General features: G+C 39.5%; 1 protein-coding gene across 1 annotated transcript; it reads left to right on the plus strand.

The window, feature by feature from the left end:
- Positions 1-16,024: 16,024 nt before the first annotated feature.
- Positions 16,025-16,987, plus strand: LOC140931761 (integrase/recombinase xerD homolog). Its single transcript, XM_073381506.1, has one exon. The coding sequence runs from the start codon at positions 16,025-16,027 to the stop codon at positions 16,985-16,987; it is 963 nt and encodes a 320-aa protein (XP_073237607.1).
- The last annotated feature ends 3,935 nt before the right edge of the window (positions 16,988-20,922 follow it).

Here is a 20,922-nt window from a genome sequence, read left to right on the forward strand (position 1 = left end):
TTCGCATGGCCGAGCACTGCCACTAACTTCGTTTTCCATTCTCTTTTCAAAATTTATTGAATTTTAATTGACTTTGACTTCTACTTATATTCTGTTTTGCATTCTCTTTTAAAGTGCAGTCAATTTTAATCTGAATGGAGTTAACTTTGCATTTTAAATTTAATTGCATTTGTATTTTGATTGAGATTTTACTGGCATTTTGTTTTACATTTTATTGTATTTTTATTTGATTTAAATGTTATTTTCATTTTGTTTTACATTCAATCTACTTATAATAGAGAAAAAAAAGAAAAAATGTGCCGAAGACTCAGTGGCAGTTCTCGGCCACCATAGACCTGCTCATTAAAACCATCATGCGACTCCATGATTTCTGAAACTTCCTTGATTCCAATTGACTCTGTCTCCCAGAACTGTTTTAAAGTATCAACAAGGGCATCTTGGGTGTAATCAAACAAGCTGTTGCTTTTTCCGGCTGTAGTGAGGTTTGTCATGGTTGTTTCTTGATTGATAACGGATTCTGTTGGGCCTGACAATAACCAACCAAATTTGCTATTGACTGCAGTAGGACCAAGGTCTCCTCGAACGATTTCACTTGTAACAAAATCCCAATAGTAGTCAGATCCGATGAGAACGTCTATTGAATCTTCGGAATTGGATTAATCAGCCAATTTGAGTCCATGTAAATGTGGGTAATTGTTCGCATCTACATGTGATGGAATAATAATAATGATATTAATAATTGCGCAGTCTAGCATGCGATAAAGATATGATCGAATGCGCATTACAACACTAAAATCTTAAAGTAATAACTGGCTAATCCAAATAATGATAATAACAATAATTATCATTTACAATTTTCAGAAAACAATAAAAGTAAAATATGGGTCAATAAAAGGACTAATAAAAAGCTAATTTAAAAAAATGTGTCTTTAGTAAAACTTTAAAAATGTTCAATGATTGACATTGCCTTATTTCTAGAGGGAGTCGGTTCCATACTTTGGGTGCAGCATTTTCAAACGCCCTATCCCCGAGTGTCTTTTTTGTTCTAGAGGTATTGTCCATTAGGAGTATGCCCCGGTGTGATCTCAACTGATACCGCAAGCCCTCTTTGATTTTTATCAAGTCTAAAAGATATTGTGGTGCAACGCCGTAGATACATTTGTGAACTAGCATTGCTATCTTGAATTCTATTCTGTGGGTAACCGGAAGCCAGTGCGGGTTGATCAGGGATTTTTTTTGGTTTTTTTTTTGTTTTTTTTTTTGTTTTTTTTTTATTAACAGAGATCTTTATTACCACTACATCACTTACAACACTTTCACTACAAAATTTAAGGTTACAAAAAATTACAATTAAGAATTAAGATTCCAACGATTAATACAACATACACTGCAACCAGGCTTGCTTCACGCATACGTAGATTAGATTATAATCATTTACAGTAAGGAGAGGAGAGGCTTCCATTGTGAAAGAAATTTTGCTTTTTGTCCTTTGGAATAAAAAATCGATCTTTGTACAATTAACTTGTCTTTAACGAATTCAAGAAAGTGATCAAAGCTTGGGGGTTTAATTTCGCTCCTTTGCAGGAAGATATGTCTCTTGCCAAGAAGGATATAATAGTTAAGGATTTGCCTTTTAGGATCTTCGGGATTATAGCCATACATTATACTTAAGTCATCAAATAGCAAACATTCACCACTGTGAGTTTTCCACCAGCTAATTACTTCAAACCAAAACTTTTGAATTACTATACAGTTAACTAGCATATGGGAGAGCGTTTCTAGGGAATCACAATGTATGCAGAGAGGAGAGTTTACGATTTTCATTCTGTGTAACAGAACCCCATGTGGAAGAATATTATGAACAATCTTATATTGAAATATGCTTAATTTTGTTTCTTTAGTTATTTTAAATGGAAGCATATAAATAGAACTAAGTTTGGAACTGTCCAATCCTTGCCTGCATAGTCGAAGGCTAGCCAACGGTTCTACAAATTTCCTTTGAATAAGTATATTGCGAACCTTCTTGCTAGTAACCACGTTAATTTCCTTAGTTGTATTTTGTTCCATATCTTGATTGTTCATGATAAATCCCGGTCTCAAAGCGCACTTCCATCTATAAGGTATAGCTGATATTAAACCAAATAACTTAGTAAAAGGCGCCTTGAGGCCAGTTTTTAAAAGAAACTTATTAAGTGTGAGGAATCTGTTTTTTTCATCTAGTAGGTCTTTAATTCTAAGTATACCAGCTTCATGCCATTCTTTCCAATATACTGATTTACCGTCTATTAAAATATGCTTATTATTCCATAAGATTACATTCTCAACACAGATTTCATTGTCCGAAGTTTGCTCTCGGACTTCCGCCCAGGTGTTAAGAACATCAGCGTAAAAGATTGGTAAGTTGTTTAGGCCTAGAAATTTTACATCATAATCACAATCAAAAATAAATGGCCCTCCAACATTTTTCAAATAAAATAAAGGAATTAACATCCACTGATCCTCTACACCATTCTTCATTCTTTGAACCCAAGCACTTTGTAACGACTTGGATATAGTCTCAAATTCTGGTAAATCCAGCCCTCCTCTTTCTTTTGGACCTATAAGAGTATCCCTTTTTATCTTTGGTTTCTTGTTATTCCAGACAAAATCTGTAATCAATCTATTAGTGATATCTATATAATGAGGCGGTGTATGTATGCACGAACTTACAAAGATAAGTTTCGATAGCCCTAATGTTTTGGCGATTGTTATCTTGCCATAAAGTGAGAGATCTCTTTGAGACCATATATTAAACAGCTTTTGAATTTTACATATCTTTTGTGAAAAATTTTCCTGTTCGCAAAGTTTTAGATTGTAAGAGAATGATATCCCTAAGGCGGAGATAGGCCTTTGTGGCCACTGAACTCCAAATAGTGTATCAGTCCTATTTGGGTTTTTTCCAAGCCACATTGCTTCAGATTTACTTTGGTTAAGCTTTAAACCGCTGCAATCTTTAAATAGGTCTAATAACTCTAACAGTTTCCCAAGCGACTCTTTATCTTTGCAAAAGGAGGTGGTGTCATCGGCATATTGAGATAATTTTATTTCTTTGTTTAGGACTCGAATTCCCTTTATATGTTCATCAGCTCTTATTGAGCAAGACAGTAATTCTGCGGCTAAAATGAACAACAAGCCGGACAAAGGGCAGCCTTGTCTTACTCCTCTCTTTAAAGTAAATGACTCGGAGGCGAAGCCGTTGTTTATTATGCAGCTAGAAATGTTTGTGTACAGAGTTTTCACCCAAGTCTTAAAGTCGGGTCCAAATTGAAAGGTATCTAGAGCTTTAAATAGGTACTCCCATTCTAAACTATCGAATGCTTTTTCAAAATCGATGAATAAAGCAATTCCCTCTATGTCCTGGTCAACGGTGAAATTGAGGATGTCGCTTATAAGTCTGATGTTTTCACCGATAAATCTTCCCTCTACGTAACCAGTTTGTGTGTTATTTATAACTGCCGATAGAACCTTTTTTAGTCTGAGAGCTAAAGCTTTAGAGGCAATCTTATAATCCACATTTAAAAGTGAAATAGGTCTCCAATTTTTAAGATACAATAAATTTTTGTTCTTTTTTGGAATAAGACGTATGATGCTTTGTCTTTGAGAAATTGACAGCTCACCTTTATGGAATCCATAATTAAAACTGTTTACCATTATCTTGCCTAATTGACTCCAGAAGAAGCTGTAAAATTCGGCAGTAAAACCGTCATTGCCAGGGGATTTGTTTTTTTGGAAACATTTTAAAGCATTCCAGCACTCATCCTCCGTCAGCAAGCCTTCGCAGTTCTTTCTTTGTTCATCATTCAGCTTTTCTACCTTGTCATTATCGAAGAACACTTTGAATTTAGGATCGTTTATTTGAGGATTTTGCGAGGAATATAAGGATTGATAAAATCTTTTTTGTTCTTTTAGGATTTCCTTTGGGTCCGTGATACTGCTTCCGTTTTCTTGTATAAGGCTGGTAATGCATTTATTTTCATAATTTCGTCTCTCAAGATTAAGAAAATATTTCGAACTTCGTTCGCCGAACTCATGCCAACGGGCCTTGGAGCGCACACATGCTCCTCTTGCCCGGTCGTAGGAAATCTTATCCAATTCGTTCTTAACTTTAATGTATCTCTGGACGGCTTCTGCTGATGGGCAGTTTTCACCCATATTTCCCAGTCTTGAGACTTCCTGTACGAGATCTTTTTCATAATCTTTTTTCATTTTAGCTTTTTGTTTTGAATAACTAATTGTGAACGCCCTTATTTCCATTTTAATCAACTCCCATAAGAGTCCGTGATCTTCAAGATCCTGATACTTGTTTATAAAGTGCGGAATTTTAAACATTAATTTTTCTGCATATTCATCATCTTCTAAGAGGGAGGAATTGAATTTCCAGAATCCAGGACCTCTTGGGTATTTCTCATTAATTGGCAATTCCAACGTCACTAAAGAGTGATCGCAATGTGCAGCGTGCTTGATTTCACATTTCTGCACGGGGGAATTTTGTAATAGTTGACGGGCTATTAGCCAATAATCTAATCTGCATTTTATTTTCAAGTCAGATGTTCGCCAAGTAAATTGTTTTTCTTCTGGATGTAGCGTTCTCCATACGTCGTCTAAATCTAAAATACACATCAGTTGCTCGATCTCGCTGGCGACATTCCTTCTTGACGAAACATCACGTCCTCCTTCTTTATCGGTTTTGGAAAGAGGGCAATTAAAATCGCCACCTACTATAATGTTGTCGTTGGGAAACTGTTCAAGTAAAGATCTGAGTTGTTTAAAAAATATAATTTGCGCGTTATCATTATTGGGTGCGTAAATATTGGCACAAATAAATTTCTGATCATCTATAGAAAACTGCAGGATAAGAATCCTGCCGTTTTCACAACAAATTTCATTTTCTACTAGCACTTTGAGTCGAGGATTAAACAGAATTGCTACTCCTTTGCTGTGTTTACTTCCATGACAGAAGTACACTTTACTACCCCACTCGTTACTCCATAATTTTTCTTGGTCAGTAGAGCTATATGTCTCTTGCAAGAAAATTATTGAGTACTTGTTAACGTGCAGTTGCCGAAAAATAGCTCTTCGTTTTCTTGAACTATTTAAACCCCTAACATTTAACGTAATAAAAGTTAACTTATTCATATTAACGAATAAATATCGATATCTTAATAGTTTCACAATACAGAAGCCTTCTTAAGCTAAAGCCTGGAGAAAACATTACATCACTTACAACATAAAAACGAAAATTACCTTTTATGAAACAAATTAAAGGCATTGCCTGTGAAGTTCTTTTAACTCCAACAATGGGTAGAATGTGAGATTAAAGTTGTTGTTGGTCAGTATCACTCCGACGGCGTTGCTAGGTTAACTCTTTGCCTCTTCCATTTCATGGCGTAGTTTTGCTAGTTCTTCTGTTCCTACGATTTTGTGACGGCCATTGGCATCGACATATTTGAGTATTGCAGGATATGCGATGTAGACTTTCCGGTCGTCTCCGAGTTTCTTCTTTAGAAACTTTCTGTAGGGCACGAGCTCTTGCCTCCGCCGTTGGGTTTTTTTGGCGAAATCCTCACTTATACCGATGGCATTTCCGTTTAACGGGTTATCCTTTAGACGAGCGGCGGCATTCCTTAGTACCTTCATCTTATCCGTGTATCGAAGAAAAGCGACGTGCATTGGTCTGGGACCCTTTTCACCAGCAGAAGGCGTTTTGCTTGGCGTGCGGTGTGCCCTCTCCAGCTCAACATGGCCACATAACGTTTCAAGGCCCATATGCTGCGTAATAAAATCCTGTACAAAAGAGATGCAATCTCCTTTTTCGGCTTTCTCTGGTATATTGTAGAAGACTAAGTTGTTCCTTCTTGACCTGTTTTGTAATTCTTCGATTTCATCCTTCAGCGCATCGACAGTGGCGTTATCTGCTTTTGAGTCTAAATCCGTTTTTACCTTCTGCAGTTCTGCTGTCATAGAGTTAAGTCCTCTTTCCATGTCACCAACGGTATTTTCAATCTTCAGCAGTCTTCCGTTTATTTGTTCAAGCACGTCTAGCTTCTTTAGCTTTTCGTGTATGCTTTCCAAGATGGCGGCGCCGGCCTCATGTTTATGTGGTGGCGTTCTTTCATCTTCACTGCTTAAGCATGCCACTTGTCTCGCTCGCTTTTCGTTGGGCATAACGGAAAGGAAAAGCAAAGATTCTCTAAATAGTTTGAGGCTGATTTGGCTAATTTCCTGAAACTGATATAGTGAAACGGCAAGGCAGCGTCGGAGCGACAAAAAAACACGACTACTCCATTTGGCGCCCAGTCCCAGTCCCCGGGTTGATCAGGGATGGTGTGATAGGATCATACCTGGAAGTGGTGAACAAATAGTAGGGAAACTAAGCACACAAACTTTCGATGTTTCTTCGTTGACATCCTCAAGAAACAAGGTTAGAACATCGCATTTCTGTTTTCGAAAGGTTTTTGCTGCAAATGTATTTAGGTGAAGCATTTCCTCTTTCGTGGATTTCAGACCCAGCCTTGACTTGAGGTTATCAGTAACATAAGATCTCTGACTTCCATTGTCAAATAAGATCTTAACTCTTGTTGACTTTGTACTATCTTTATTTCTTGCAATCGCTGAAGCAGTTTGTAGTAAAACTGTGCCCTTTGAGCCAGAACTTGCGGTCGTAGTCGACTGTGGGAGTTGTGAAACTTCTGTTGATTGGGTCACCAGAGTCGAATTTTGGGTTTCTTGTGAATTTTTGTTAGCAGATAAATCGTGCTGCGATTTACGCTGCGTTTTACGTCGACAGACTGATTGATTATGATTTCCATTGCAGCGATGACAGTTCTTTTCACATGACGTGCTCTTATGATCCAGACTTAGACAAACAAAGCATCGGCCATCTCTCATTAGAATCTCAAAATGAGCCCTTTGGTCGGTCACGCTTTCACAAGAGGCTGAAATATGACCACCCTTACAATATGCACATTTCACTTGAATTCCTTTAACAGAGATGTTTGCGTGCCATCTTGAGGATAGTAAAACATAAATCGAGATATAGAGGGGAGTGTGGTGGGGAAGAGGCGGCTTGTTAGAAACAAACACGATCTGTGAAACTGCACTGCGGAACACTCCCAAACTGATGCTTCCCTGTTCCACCTACGTGTTGAGAAAAAAGACGATATCCTGTTGTGAGATAATATCTTTCCCAGTGCGCATGAGTCAGGACAGTACTATATCCCAACTCATACTTACTGTAAAAGATAGGGCTAAACCTGTCGTATGAGGACAAAACCCCGGAATACGTAAGAAGCTAAAGGAACATACAAGCCTCAACAATACCAATACAGGCCTAATCCCATATCCAAACCCTTTGATCCCAACCCTATTCCAGCTACGGATGAGGCAGTGTGGAGATTGTGTTTATTGTGTGTAGTTCGGCTCTGTGAGCGCACACATATTAGTCAACATTTTCTAGGGGACTGGCGTGACTGCAGTGATCGACAAGATCAACATCGCACCGGCAAGTAGAATAATATAACTTTATTTATAGAAGAAAACATCTGACTTGTGCCTAATTCATGCTGTGACGGGCTATGACAATAACCCGGGAATAATCATCAAATCATCAAAGACCACCTGAGAAAAAACACGATAAGCAACTACGTGGGTGAGCAAATTATCAAATGATCTGAAGTAATGACGCGATAGCGTGATCACAAACGTGTTCCGCCTTGCCTGATATGAATGGAACGTGTCCACAATGGGGAATTAATTCCTGAATTCGCCAATGTTACAGCCTAAGAACCTAAACGGACAAGCAGTGTTGGAGAGAAAATGTATATGCATATAATAATAGACCCAAGATGGATCCTCTAACAGGAGGCCCTCTATTAAAGGGTATCCAGCACACGCGGGGTGAAAAAACCCTTGGCTCTGATACAGCGACCGTAACTCATTGTAAATTGTTCACATAGATGGGACATAGCCCGTCACTATCTAACGGGCTCTACCCTATATCGTATGTACGAACAGTAACAAACGGTCTATTTTCTCTTTTAATTGCCAGGATTTATAATTGGTCTCCCAAACAAAACACAGATAACAATGTGACCTAGCCGCCACACATCTTTCTCTGTAGGCTGGTATGCACTGTGAAATTGAACGTATCTCTCTGCCAGTTTTCTGTGTTGGTCGCCCACATAACAACAAAGCCTATTAGTCCGTTGCCGTCAAGGTGTAATATATGCCTTGGACACGCCAGTTTTCTGTGTTGGTCGCACAATTCATAGCAGAGCGCGCCTAATGGCCTTAGGCCAAAGGACGAATAAATGGCCAACAAGGCCTCGCACATAGCCACTCGCCAGTTTTCTGTGTTGGTCGTACAAATCATGATAAAGTTTATGAACAGTTTACAACACGGCATGATGCGATGCAACGCATAGCCACTCACCAGTTTCTTGTGTTGGTCCCACAAGTCAAAACAGGCCTGATGGCATGTCCCCCCTAAGGCCTAAAGAGGGGCCACTCGCCTGTTTTCTGTGTTGGTTGCACAAAAAAAGACGATTTGCACAATAGCAAGCCAAGAGGCCAAACTCCGATAAATATTAGTTAGACATCAGTTTGAGGCGACAATTTTTGACAAATCTAACAGCCGAACGGCCACGAGTACAATCACACATGTACTTGCAAGTTATCTTTGTTGTTCTCATGAGAAAAAAGGCAACTACTCCCCGCTTCTTGAGATTCGCCAGTTGCCTGTGCTAGTCATACAATCTCGAACGAAGTAGCATCTAGGCTAAAGTAAGATGCACAGGCAGGGAACCACTGGACAGGGATTCCCTAATTGGTAACGTGGATGGCATGAAGATAAAAGAAAAATGTGCACGCTAGCACATGTGCACTACCTAAATACAAGGTGCGGTGAAGGTAACACCGAGAGCCGCGAGCCCTGAGAGGATGTGCCTTGTAGCCATATGGCAGAAAAAGAAGCAAGAACAATCAAAGAAACTAACCTGATATGTTGCTTTGGTGGGGCTCACCTGGGTGGCACCCTCGCTCGACGGTTGCGCGGCCGGTGCTGTTGGCTGGTTTGGCACTGAGGGGGCCGAAGAGCCCGGGGCAACTGTGGATGGAGAACTTGTGCTAGTGCTGCCATTACTCCCACTGAAGAGTTCAGCAACATCGGAGCCGGGGGTTTGCGGAGTTTGAGACATTTATCTCAGAGCCCAAATCGTGCGTCTGTCTTCAACGGGGGGTTGAGAAAAAAGACGATACCCTGTTGTGAGATAATATCTTTCCCAGTGCGCATGAGTCAGGACAGGGGAGACTATCAAAAGGAAGGGAGGGGTATCTCAGGCGTGTCTTGGCCAGTCCACATCTTTTGTATAGGACATTCATAATATGGTCAATTGACAGCTGTCAAAACAGGATAGCCACTGACCAGTCTCCCATGACCATATCGCAGGCTCATGTGTCAACTCATCGAGGTGATGTGATTTATTTGGAAGCTGTCCGCTGACCTGTTAATTGTTTTACCAGATTGTGAACGATGTTCAATCTCATACTTTTTAGCTAGTTTGGGAGCACAGGAAAACTGATAATGCACACATATGGGACATCAATGTGTGATCAATTGACAGCTGTCAAAACAGGGTATCCGCTGACCAGTATCACTTGACCGTATTGTGGGCTCAGGCGTCGACCCATCGAGGTTAATGTCTTTTGAAGTTATTTGCTGACACATTTATAGTTTTCAGATGATTGCAGGCTCAAGTTTAATTGTTTTAAAATTGATCTGAAATATGTTGTGTTTATGTGCTGCACAATTAACATTTTGATTTCAAACTGACCTCGGACGCGAAAATCCAGCCAGCTGTTACAGGCAAGGAAGACAGTTGGTTTTACCTTTGCTTACTATGGTCACGTGTTGGTAATGCTTTACGTCCAATTTTTATGCTCTGATTGGTCAAATTCAATCAAGTTCATGCGGAAGATTTATGCAGCAGCTTGAATCTTGTTTACTTTGACAGCTGAGTCAACTTGTGATGTTTTTTCCCTGTCTTTTTACACTGGATGTACAAAATGAAATTCAGCTGCTATCAGGAATGTTCTGTTATTCATGGCTAGTTTGTTTATTGGGTTTTTGGTTGAGAAATACGTCACTTGTCAAAGTCGGAAATCCGATTTCAGATGGCATTGTTTTCGTTTTTCACCTTGCTTGATGTGTAGAGGGTTGAAAAGTCTGAAGCGATACTAGTGGCCTTACTTGATACCTTTCAGGGCTGCATCTCGAATGGTAAGCCTGAGTAATTATTGTATTTGATGTTTGTTTTTTACATCTAATTTAACGAAGTCGAGCGTAGTTTATGCGCCTATTTAGTTTATGCACGTTTGTAAGATTTGAGACAATGATCTGACCGACTTTCAGGTTTACCTAGGTTTGATATGAGCTTACAGAACTTTAAAAAGCCTTTAGACATTTTCTTACCGCAAATAGAAAGAAAATGTTTCAAAGAATATTTAGTTATAATTCTGGCTGTAAAAGAAAGATCAACAGAAAGCTTTGAGCGATTTTCATGGCTCGAGTTTATCTTTGAAAAAGAGCAAACACCAGGAAGCCGGCTTAATACATAAACTTAAGCTTTAAGCTTGAAGACTCAGGATTTTTAGAGACACTTTAAATTGTTGTCTCTGTATATGTTTCACCGAATTGTATTTCGTTTATTGATAGTTAGTAGTCTCTCTTGTAATTTTAATCGCTGTGCTGTTTGTTTTCAGTCGTTCAGTGAACATCGCTTGTAGGAGTACTTGAAATGTTGCGCGTATCAAATGCCCTTGAAGATTAGACATCGATAAAACCATTAAATTAAAAAATAACCTTAATAAATTCTTTGTTATGTTGAATCATAACTCTGTTATTCCGGTATCAGCTCTTCACGTATTGATATCGAGGACTTTGAATTTATACCGCTGCACGAGTACAAGTCTGATAATCGAAAAGTTTCCAGGAAGAAACACATTGTGAACTATAGGCAAAAGCAGTTATTTGTCCCAGAAGGGCACTGTTCTTGCGTTTTATGGGAGACAACTTCATTAGAAGAGGGACAGGATGATCGGGAGAGGTCTGTGGGCAGTGCGTTGTTCGGTGGAGCCTGACACACTGAGCCATCTATGTGGAACTTTGAAATGCTCTCACTATCCTACAATGCTCTGTTTCCAAGGACGATGTTGAAGTGAAGAGCTGTGTAGTGATTACTGCCGAGAAAATAAGGGGATCGACTCTATACCCTTTACAAGGGAGCACAATGGTAAATTTCTTAGACAAACACAATGAGAATTCGAATAATGAGGAATATTCTATTTTTATGTGAGGGGGTCTTAACACAAAAACTATTACCTGCACTTCAGAACTTGTTGAACTCAAGGTATCAAAAACTGGGAAGCCAAAAAGGACTAGAACTGGGAGAAAGTGCACTAATGCAAGCAATGACAAATTTAAAAGTCCTTCATTCAGTGTAGATGTAACTGTTTTTGCTGGATTAGAAGCCAGAGTTTTGGGCCTTAGTCAAATAAATCGACAAACTGGAGCCATTCCATCCGCAAGGACTGGTCATTCACTCACTATGGTGTCTGACCATTATGCTGTGTTGTTTGGTGGGGTAGAAATGGAGCAAAGAGACAATGGAGTGTTTAAGCAGCAGACATGCAAAGATGGTGAATTATATATTCTTGACTTAAAAAGAAAGAACTGGTCTAGTCTTGCTTCAACTAACTTTTTTTATTTTATTTTCTTTGTTGTGTGAATGAGAAAATAATAAAGAGACATCAAAAAGAAATCAAAATATAAATATAAAAAATAAAAATTACTAATCAATAAAATAACAATTATTCGAAAATATATAAAAAGAAAATAAATAAAAATAAAAAACAACAAAATATATAAAAAACAAAGATAACTAATCAACAAAATAAAAATTATTGCAAAAAAAAATATTGATGTACTCTCGCTCTACAGCTTTCTCCCACGGCACACTTGGGCCACCATAGACCTGTCTTTCTTTCTTACCTCAGTGTAGAATTATATCAGAATTTCATCCAAAACTTGTGGGCTGTAGGGTTCCATCTTATCGTCCGTACTGAGTGCAAGACACCATTGTTGCCACACAGTCAGCCATGTTTTTGTTGTTTCTATTGTCTTTTTGCTGGCTGCGGACTCGTTTATTCTGGTTATTTCATTATTTGAGACAACTGAAAACATGGACTGGTCGTCTTTCTCAAGTTGTGGAGATATGCCAGAAACTCTAGGAACTGGAGTGGTTTTTATATGTTGCAGTTGGAATTCTCCACAAATGTGGAGTGGTGTTTCCATTTGTTGCACTGTCACAGACATAGACGATACTTTGGTGGGCTGTGTTTCATCTAACTTGTTGACTTTTCTAGCGACAGACCGTCATTACTTTCTTCAAAAAAATGTGGAAATAGGTCTTAATTGAAATTGTTATTTGCTGCGGTTCTAAGAATAGCAGCAAATTATTGTTTTCACGGTTCCAGCTTATTGACAGCTGTCATGGAGACTCATGTATAAAGGGGCGGGATTTTACTGAGGTGATCATTCTAAGCTGACATCGCTGCCTGAGTTTTGTTTGTCAATGCTTTTTTCGCTTTTCTCGATTTTTATCGCCCTAATCTTTTTGGATTCGAAGCTCAGCAGTCACATTTCTCTATGGATCCTACAATCCAAGCCGAACTGGAACGGCAACAATCAACAATGCTGGAAAACTCTCGTCCATCATGGACAACAAGTTGGAATCTATGAAGAGACAGCTTGAGGAGTCTTCAAACACGCAAATGAGCGAACTAAAGAAAATACGCCTCACTGAACCTCGCATTTTTAAGAAGAAAGGACACGAACAACAGTATAAGCATAACGAACAAGTGAAGTCTGCGGTGAACGAGGCCAAGGACGCCGTTGTGGCGGGAAAGAACGAGACATGCATCGCCAAGCTTAACGAAGGTATTGAACTTATCGATCAGCGCCAAAAGCTAATTCTCATAGCAGACAAATCTGACTACGGCTGGAAAACTGTCGGGGAATACCTTGATGACGAGCTCGCCGACGATGATCAGGACGCCAAGAAAATGAAGAAAGCAGAAAAAGAAGCTCAAAGGAAAATAGCCGAATCTCGCGCCGCCAAAGCCACGAAGGCTGGCCCCTGGTTCAGGAATCCTAGACCACCGGGAAACACAATTGCAAACTCATCGCCGTCATCCAGCCCTTTCTCTCTATCCGCAGGAAACTATTCTCCCCGTTTTTCTTCTTCCACGGGAGGTCCAAGAGGCATAGGCTCATTTCCATTTTCAAGTGGGACGGCTCCAAAACGCGGCACATGCTTTAGTTGCGGTAAACCAGGTCATTGGCGGAATGAATGTCCTCTGTTGGCGGTTGCCGGAGTACAAGAAGGAAAGAAGTTAAGTGCTAATTTTTATGATCTATATGATGTAGAACCCGTGTCAGGGAATTCCGAATTTTCAGAGTTTTTCGATGATCCCATAGATTCATGTATTTTTACAACACCCGCGAAGGGAGATTTTTCCGAGCTGGAATGTGGAAAAGAAAGTGTTCGCGGGAGGTTAAAATCTCATTTTTCAGCATGGGAGGAAATAGGGTCCCCTAGCTCGGTACTGAGTGTTATTACAGAGGGTTACAAATTACCACTGCTTACTATTCCTGAGTCATGCATTTTGGCGAATAACAAGTCCGCCATAGATAATGCTTGTTTTGTCACCAAGGCTTTAGAGGATCTTATAGCTGCCAACTGTATTTCAATTGTCCACAGTCCACCATGGGTAGTGAACCCTTTAACTGTGTCCGTGCGGGCCGAGGGGAAGAAACGCCTTGTGCTCGACTTAAGACACGTAAACCCTCATCTTTTCAAGTACAAATTCAAATGCGAAGATATCAGTACTGCTCAACAATTGTTAGGGGAAGGATATTACTTGTATACATTTGACATCAAAAGTGCTTATCATCATGTTGAAATTTTTGACAGCCATAGGACCTACCTTGGGTTCCAATGGCCATATCAGGGTAAACGAACTTATTTTGTTTTTAACGTACTACCATTCGGTATGTCTACCGCACCTTACATATTCACGAAGGTGTTGAAACCTGTAATTAATTATTGGAGAAGCGCAGGCAGGAGAATTTGCATGTTTTTGGATGACGGCCTAGGTGGCAATTCTTGTAAGGAGTCTGCCTCCACGGATGCCATAGCAGTAAGAGCAGATCTCGCCAAATTAGGCTTCCTTCTTAGTGCAGACAAGTGTGTTTGGAACCCATCCCTTATTCAGACTTGGTTAGGTTATATTCTTAATATGTCTGAAAATCGCTTGTATGTCACCGACACCAGGGTGTCCAATCTCAGGGAATCCATTTCATCTGTTCTCGCAAACCCCCACAAGGTTACGGCCAGACGCTTAGCCGAAGTTACAGGTCGCATAATATCTATGCACAAAGCAATTGGTTCCGCTGTATATTTGTACACTAGGCAAATGTACCTTACCATAGAAACTAGGGACTCTTGGGATTCTTTCATTTCCTGCTCCCCAAGGGTGATAAATGAGCTTCAGTTTTGGCACAATAATGTGAGTCAGCTGAATGGTAGAGACCTTTTTGACAAAACCCAAGTCTTTGATTCTGTTGTTTATTCAGACGCTTCCCAACTTGGGTATGGAGGTTATGTCATTTCCAACAAGCAAAATTTAGTATGCCAGGGACAGTGGTCCCTTGATGAAAAAAGAAAGAGTTCCACCTGGCGAGAGCTCAGAGCTGTATTTTATATGTTATCATCCGTTGGACACATCCTCACAGGACGCAAAGTACAGTGGTACACTGACAATCAAAATGTGACGCGCATAATCGACAGAGGCAGTACTAAACCTGACCTCCAAACATTGGCTGAAGTAATTTGAAATTTGTGCGACAATCACAGGGTTTCAGTCATCCCAGTCTGGGTCCCACGGGATAACAACCAACTTGCTGATTATCTCAGCAAACTCACCGATGTCGATGATTGGGGCATACATTCAGATATCTGTCAGTGGCTTAACACCTTGTGGGGTCCTTTCACAGTTGATAGGTTTGCCACATGGTACAACACTAAATGCATTAGGTTCAATTCCCGCTTCTGGAACCCAGGGTCTGAAGGTGTTGATGCCTTTATTCAAAATTGGCAGGGAGAAAACAATTGGGTGGTACCCCCTCCGAGCCAAATAATCAGGGCATGGCGTCACTTTGAGTTGTGCAAAGCTAAGGGAGTACTCATAATACCCCTTTGGAAAGGGGCTTCGTTCTGGCCCTGCATTTGCCCAGATGGCACCCATCTTTCTAAGTGCGTGATTGACTGGGTTGGAGTACCTGAATTCCATTTAGCTGCTACGACTAAGGGCAGGTCTTACAATTCTTTGTTTCACGGTGAAAAGCTGGAGTTTAAACTTATAGCATTGTATGTTAATTGGCAGTCTGTGCGCAAAGGCCACAGTGATAGGGGGTTTTGTTTGTCAGTGAAAGGTTTGTGTGAACACTGTACCAAAGGTTAAGCTAATATTGATATATATACATAGTATTTCCGCGGGTACTCGTACAGCAGTAAGCCCACAGGTGGATCTTCCTTGCTCACAGGTGGCTTTCTCTTGCCCACAGGTGGCATTTTCTTGCCCATAGGTGGCAATTAAAGAACATACAATTTTATGTTACCCCTCTTCATAGGAAAGGTACCACTTGTTTACAGGTGGCATTGAAGTTAGGAGTCCATGGATGACATCACACCAAGTTGAGAGATGATACGTTATATACTAATATGCTTTAAGCTATTGGTGGCTCTATCTTAACATCATTGTAATACTGGTTAATTGCTTATAGTTTTACACAAATATGTAATGCTATATCACATCACACACAGTCTATTTTCTTTCTTACAGGTCTGAATATTTTCAGCCAAGGTCCATGGAAAGAAATTCAAGACCGTTTAAAGGGTTGCAGCAAACAGCCCTTTCATCCAAAGCCTGTGGAACAGTAGTTAATTATACAAGTTCTTTAAATCGTTGGGTTAAGTTTGCTAATACTAACAAGTTAGTTGTGTTCCCTGTCTCCATGGTTGATGCAGCTCTGTTTTTTAGCCACTTGGCCACCTCTCAGGTATCAGCCTCTGTGATTGAATCTAGTTATTGTGCTTTAAAATGGGCTCATGATTTTGCGGGGGTTCCCAATCCTATGAGTAGCACCTTTGTCAAAAATATGGTGGAAGGGGCCAAGCGTCAAAATGCCAAACCCACTTCGAAGAAATCTCCCATTTCAAAGGAGGCCCTCACACCGTGTTGTATTAAACATGAGCATTCCGATGAATTGCCTATACGTAGGGACATTTCTATGGCCTTACTGTTATTTGCGGGGTTCTTCCGTTTCAGTGAACTAGCAAACCTTACTATCGGTGACATTAGCATAATCGACACTCATTTAACCATCAAAGTGTCCCATAGTAAGACTGATCAATATCGTAAGGGGAATGAAGTGGTGATCAGTAGATCCGGCAAGGTTACCTGTCCTGTGTCAAATCTAGAAAGGTACATGAAATTAACAGGCATCAGTACATCTAAGGTTTCAGATTTTTTGTTCAAACCTATAGTCAAAGTTAGATCCAGATATAAAGTTATAGACAAAGTAAAACCTCTCAGTTATACCCGCGCAAGGGAATCCCTAGTTAAGCTGTTGCGCGAATTTGTGCCCAATACGGCCAACATAAGCCTGCACTCATTCAGATCAGGCGGAGCTACTACAGCAGCCAACGCACAAGTCTTAGACAGATGCTGGAAACGCCATGGTAGATGGTGTTCAGAGACCGTCAAGGACGGTTATGTAGAAGATTCTCTTGATAATCGCTTACTAGTTACCAAATCTCTAGGAATTTGATTTTAGTTACATTTTCACTCCCGTTCTTTGTATTTCTATCCAGTGCAGCAGTCAGTTTTCCTATTTAACACGGAATGATTTCATTGTTTTCACTGTTCACCGTTTCAACAATAGGGAATAGGGAAAACTTGTTATTTGCTGCGGTTCTAAGAATAGCAGCAAATTATTGTTTTCACGGTTCCAGCTTATTGACAGCTGTCATGGAGACTCATGTATAAAGGGGCGGGATTTTACTGAGGTGATCATTCTAAGCTGACATCGCTGCCTGAGTTTCGTTTGTCAATGCTTTTTTCTTTTTGTGTCATTTGAATTTATTGCCGTTGGTGGTTGATGTACTCATAATTCCGTATTCTAGTTCAACCTCTCTCCCTCGAGGTTCATGTTAAGTGTCTGGCTCTGCTTTCGGGAGGGTTCAGGTTTCCTCCTTAGTGAAGGGGGTTTTTCCTGACGGGCAGCAGACACAATATCATCTTTATTATTGATCAAAGAACTTTACTTGGAACTTGTTACATTTTTTCTACTTCACTGCCTTTGCATTACCTAAGTGTTTGTGTTTGTATGAATAAACGGGGACTGATGTTCGCATTATGCTGGGCTTCTATCCAGTGCAGCAGTCAGTTTTCCTATTTAACACGGAATGATTTCATTGTTTTCACTGTTCACCGTTTCAACAATAGGGAATAGGGAAAACTCGGGGGAAATATCACTGTTTAATGTTTCAAATTCATCCATTTTGGAAAATCCCTAGTTTTTAGAGGAAGTGGTTGTTGCTATGGTTTAGATAAATTCTGTGATGGTGGTTTTAGCTGAGTGCACCTAATATGACTGGTTGATAAAACTGTCCGATTACAGGTGTCTGATTACAACCCTACACAATTATGAGTGAAAAATAAAGCAGTAAATCCATCAATCAAATTTGAGGAAATTGTAATGGTTATGATAAGTATAGAAATATGTATAGTTTAGTGTACAAAGAAAACAATCGGGTGGTACATGGACGACAGGAAGAATAAGCAATGGTGAAGGAATGGCGGAAAATGACAATTTAAGCATAGAACTATGTATAGTTGAGTTTATGAAGAAAACAATGGAGCAAATTTCCAGCAGGTTCAACAGGATTTAACAAGGTTTTGGCCTTCAGTATTCTACTTCTACTGGTTAAAAACTAACCACAGAAACTATGTGGAAGGAACTGCCACTGTCATCTATCATTGAAGCGTTAGACAAGAAGCTCGAGGAGATTACAGGTTCAGTAGACTCTGTTGAGACAGCAGATAAATATGTACAGGACAGACCACCAAACAAAGAGGATGAGTCTGTTTTGCTTTCCTCCTCAAAACGTGCTGATCAATCATCAGTGTTGTCCGTTTCATTCTCGCATGTTAAACAAAAGCAGCAAAAAGCAAAGGAAGAAACTGAAAGGTTCTTGGAAGTGGAGGAAGAGCAAAGAGAAAAAGAAAGGAAATGGAAAAGCAAATTGCAGTGCTCGCGTTAAACAAACAAGAATCAAACAGGCAAAGGATATGGTAGAATGAAGTCTGTTCAGAGCTGAAGCAGCAGAGCAGACATCTGGCCCTGAATTTTTTTCATTTTTTACTTTTTTATTTTTGTTTTGACAACAAGTTAACAACATTTATACACAGCAGAAAGTAAAAGAATCAATAAGTAAATAAATATGTCAGTAAGTAACAAAACAAATTACAATATAAATAGAAAAAATATTGGAAAATAATAATGATAAAAAAACTGTCCGTTGCCACACATATTCAGTATTGTTTGCCACAATTTTCAATGCGATATTGTTCAAAAAGCTTACGTAAAAATTCTTCTAAATTAGGTTTCGTTACAATGTTCTTGCAAGTATACAAGTATTCCTTTTGCAGTAAAACCAATAGACCAAGTTTGCATTGAGTTGAAATTGGCATTTGCACTGGAAGGGAGTCATCGAACGTGTTAAATAAAACTTACTTGTTCGAGGAGGGTTCTGAAGCAAGTTTCTCGATGAACAGACTGTCATAATTTTTACAGCAGAATTTGGTTAAGACTATTGTTCTATCTTCTATTTGACTGTACTCTGAAGTTGCTCCAAGCAGATCAGGAACCGCAGAACCAAATTCCTTCGTGTTAAATCCGGAGGAATGGCAGCAATTAATTGAAAATAGTGCAAATAGTTAGCTTCACTTTCAAATTTATTTTGAAATTCTTCGAAGGTTAGAAATTTACCATTTGAGTTCATTAAATCGCTAATGAAAGTAACACCCTGATCAAACCATTGTTTCCAGAAGACAGTATTCCTTTCTATTGTAATTCTTCTGTTATTCCAAAGAATGAGGTCATTGTTGTTATCGTATTCTGGGAATTTCGTTAGTTCTTGTAAATAATCTAATAACTCCAGTAAAATAAAGGTAGATTGTTGTCAAGAGTTGCAGTATTGTAGTTGCACTTAAGAAGGAAGGGCAGGCCGCCATATTTGTCCAAATAGAAATTTGGTACTGCCTTCCAATTATCATCAGAGTTGGTAATCAGTCTACCTATCCAGGCTAGTCTCAAAGATATTACCATAATTTCAAAATTTATAAAGTTAAGGCCACCATTTTCAAGTGGCTGGCATACAACATTTCGTTTAATTTTATCTTTCTTATTTTTCTACACAAACGAGAACAGGAGGCTTTGAGCCACGCGTGTTACTGCATCAGGGAAAGTTATTAGTAAAGTAGTGTAGATTAACTGAGAGGCACCAAGCGTTTTGGCTAGAACTAATTTGCCAAAAAGCGTAAGGTCACACGTTTGCCAGAGGTTCAGTTTAGCTTTCATTTTACGAATCTTGCTGAAGAAGTTGGCATCGTTGCTCTTCTCTGCGTTATACGAAAAGTGTGCCCGGAGTATTTTAATGGGGTCTTTTATGCTGTGAAATTCCAATATTTTGCTTTTTTTATGTTTTAAGGAGTTAATCCACATTGCTTTGTTTTTTTTTCTTATTTAGACATAAACCAGACATGCTGCCGAAACTTCCGATGAGCTGTAACGAGAATTTTAGAGAATTGGTGTCTGGGAGACTGCCTTTCTGAAAAGCTTCATTATACGAGTCAAGTAGATTCTGTTTTAAAAGGTCAAAGAAAGTTGCATAGAATTCTTTGGAGAAACCGCCTTCACCAGAAGTTTTATTTTTCACAAAGGAATATAACACATTTTTTAATTTCATGTACAGTTAACTCATGTTTAAACGTCTCTTGTTCCTCGTTAGACAGACGTGGAATTTGCAAGTTTTGAATAAAGTCCTTGAGGCCTAATTCCTGCTTAGACAGCGGGACATCAGTAAGCTTGGATTTGTATGTTTTCACCATTATGTAACTTTATTTGAAGCAAGGTTTTTGTTAAATAGTGTTTCTTTTCTAGATTAAAAAAGTACTTTGTTAGTTTTTCGCCTTGTTTTGTCCACTTAACTTTGGATCTAAACATTGCCTCTTTACGTTTTGATGATAAGGGAACTGTGCAGCCGTGTCCAACAAATGATCCTTAAGTCATTGTTCTCCTACACAATGAAGCCTTGAATGGTCGGAAAGAAGGCAAGAAGCAATCCTTACAGAGGACATTTCCTGTCAAGTTAAAAGGTGCTCATCTGCCCACTTTCTCAGGGGAAGACAAAAGAAACTGAAGGCTGGAAAGCAGTGTTCATGTATATAGTTGACCAATAAGATATCCCTGTAGGCGAGAAGACGCTACACCTACTAAACAGTTTGAAAGGAAAGGCCCCGACACTTCTGAAGGACTTTGGGTACTCCACACTTGCGTATAAGAGAAAGCAACAGACGTGCTTGGTGGAGAGAGAGGTGTACAGATAAAGAACTCAACAGCACTGCACACACGGCCAAGGGTTCAGCACCAAAGTCTTGGAGACTTGGAAAATTTCCAGGCCATATAAAAAAAGGGTAATG

This window comes from Porites lutea, chromosome 3 (assembly GCF_958299795.1).
Source record: "Porites lutea chromosome 3, jaPorLute2.1, whole genome shotgun sequence".
In the NCBI taxonomy this organism is placed as follows: Eukaryota; Metazoa; Cnidaria; class Anthozoa; order Scleractinia; family Poritidae; genus Porites; species Porites lutea.

Excerpts from the sequence above, each read along its gene's own strand:
- LOC140931761 (XM_073381506.1), top strand. The coding sequence starts at position 16,025 with ATGGAAAGAAATTCAAGACCGTTTAAAGGGTTGCAGCAAACAGCCCTT.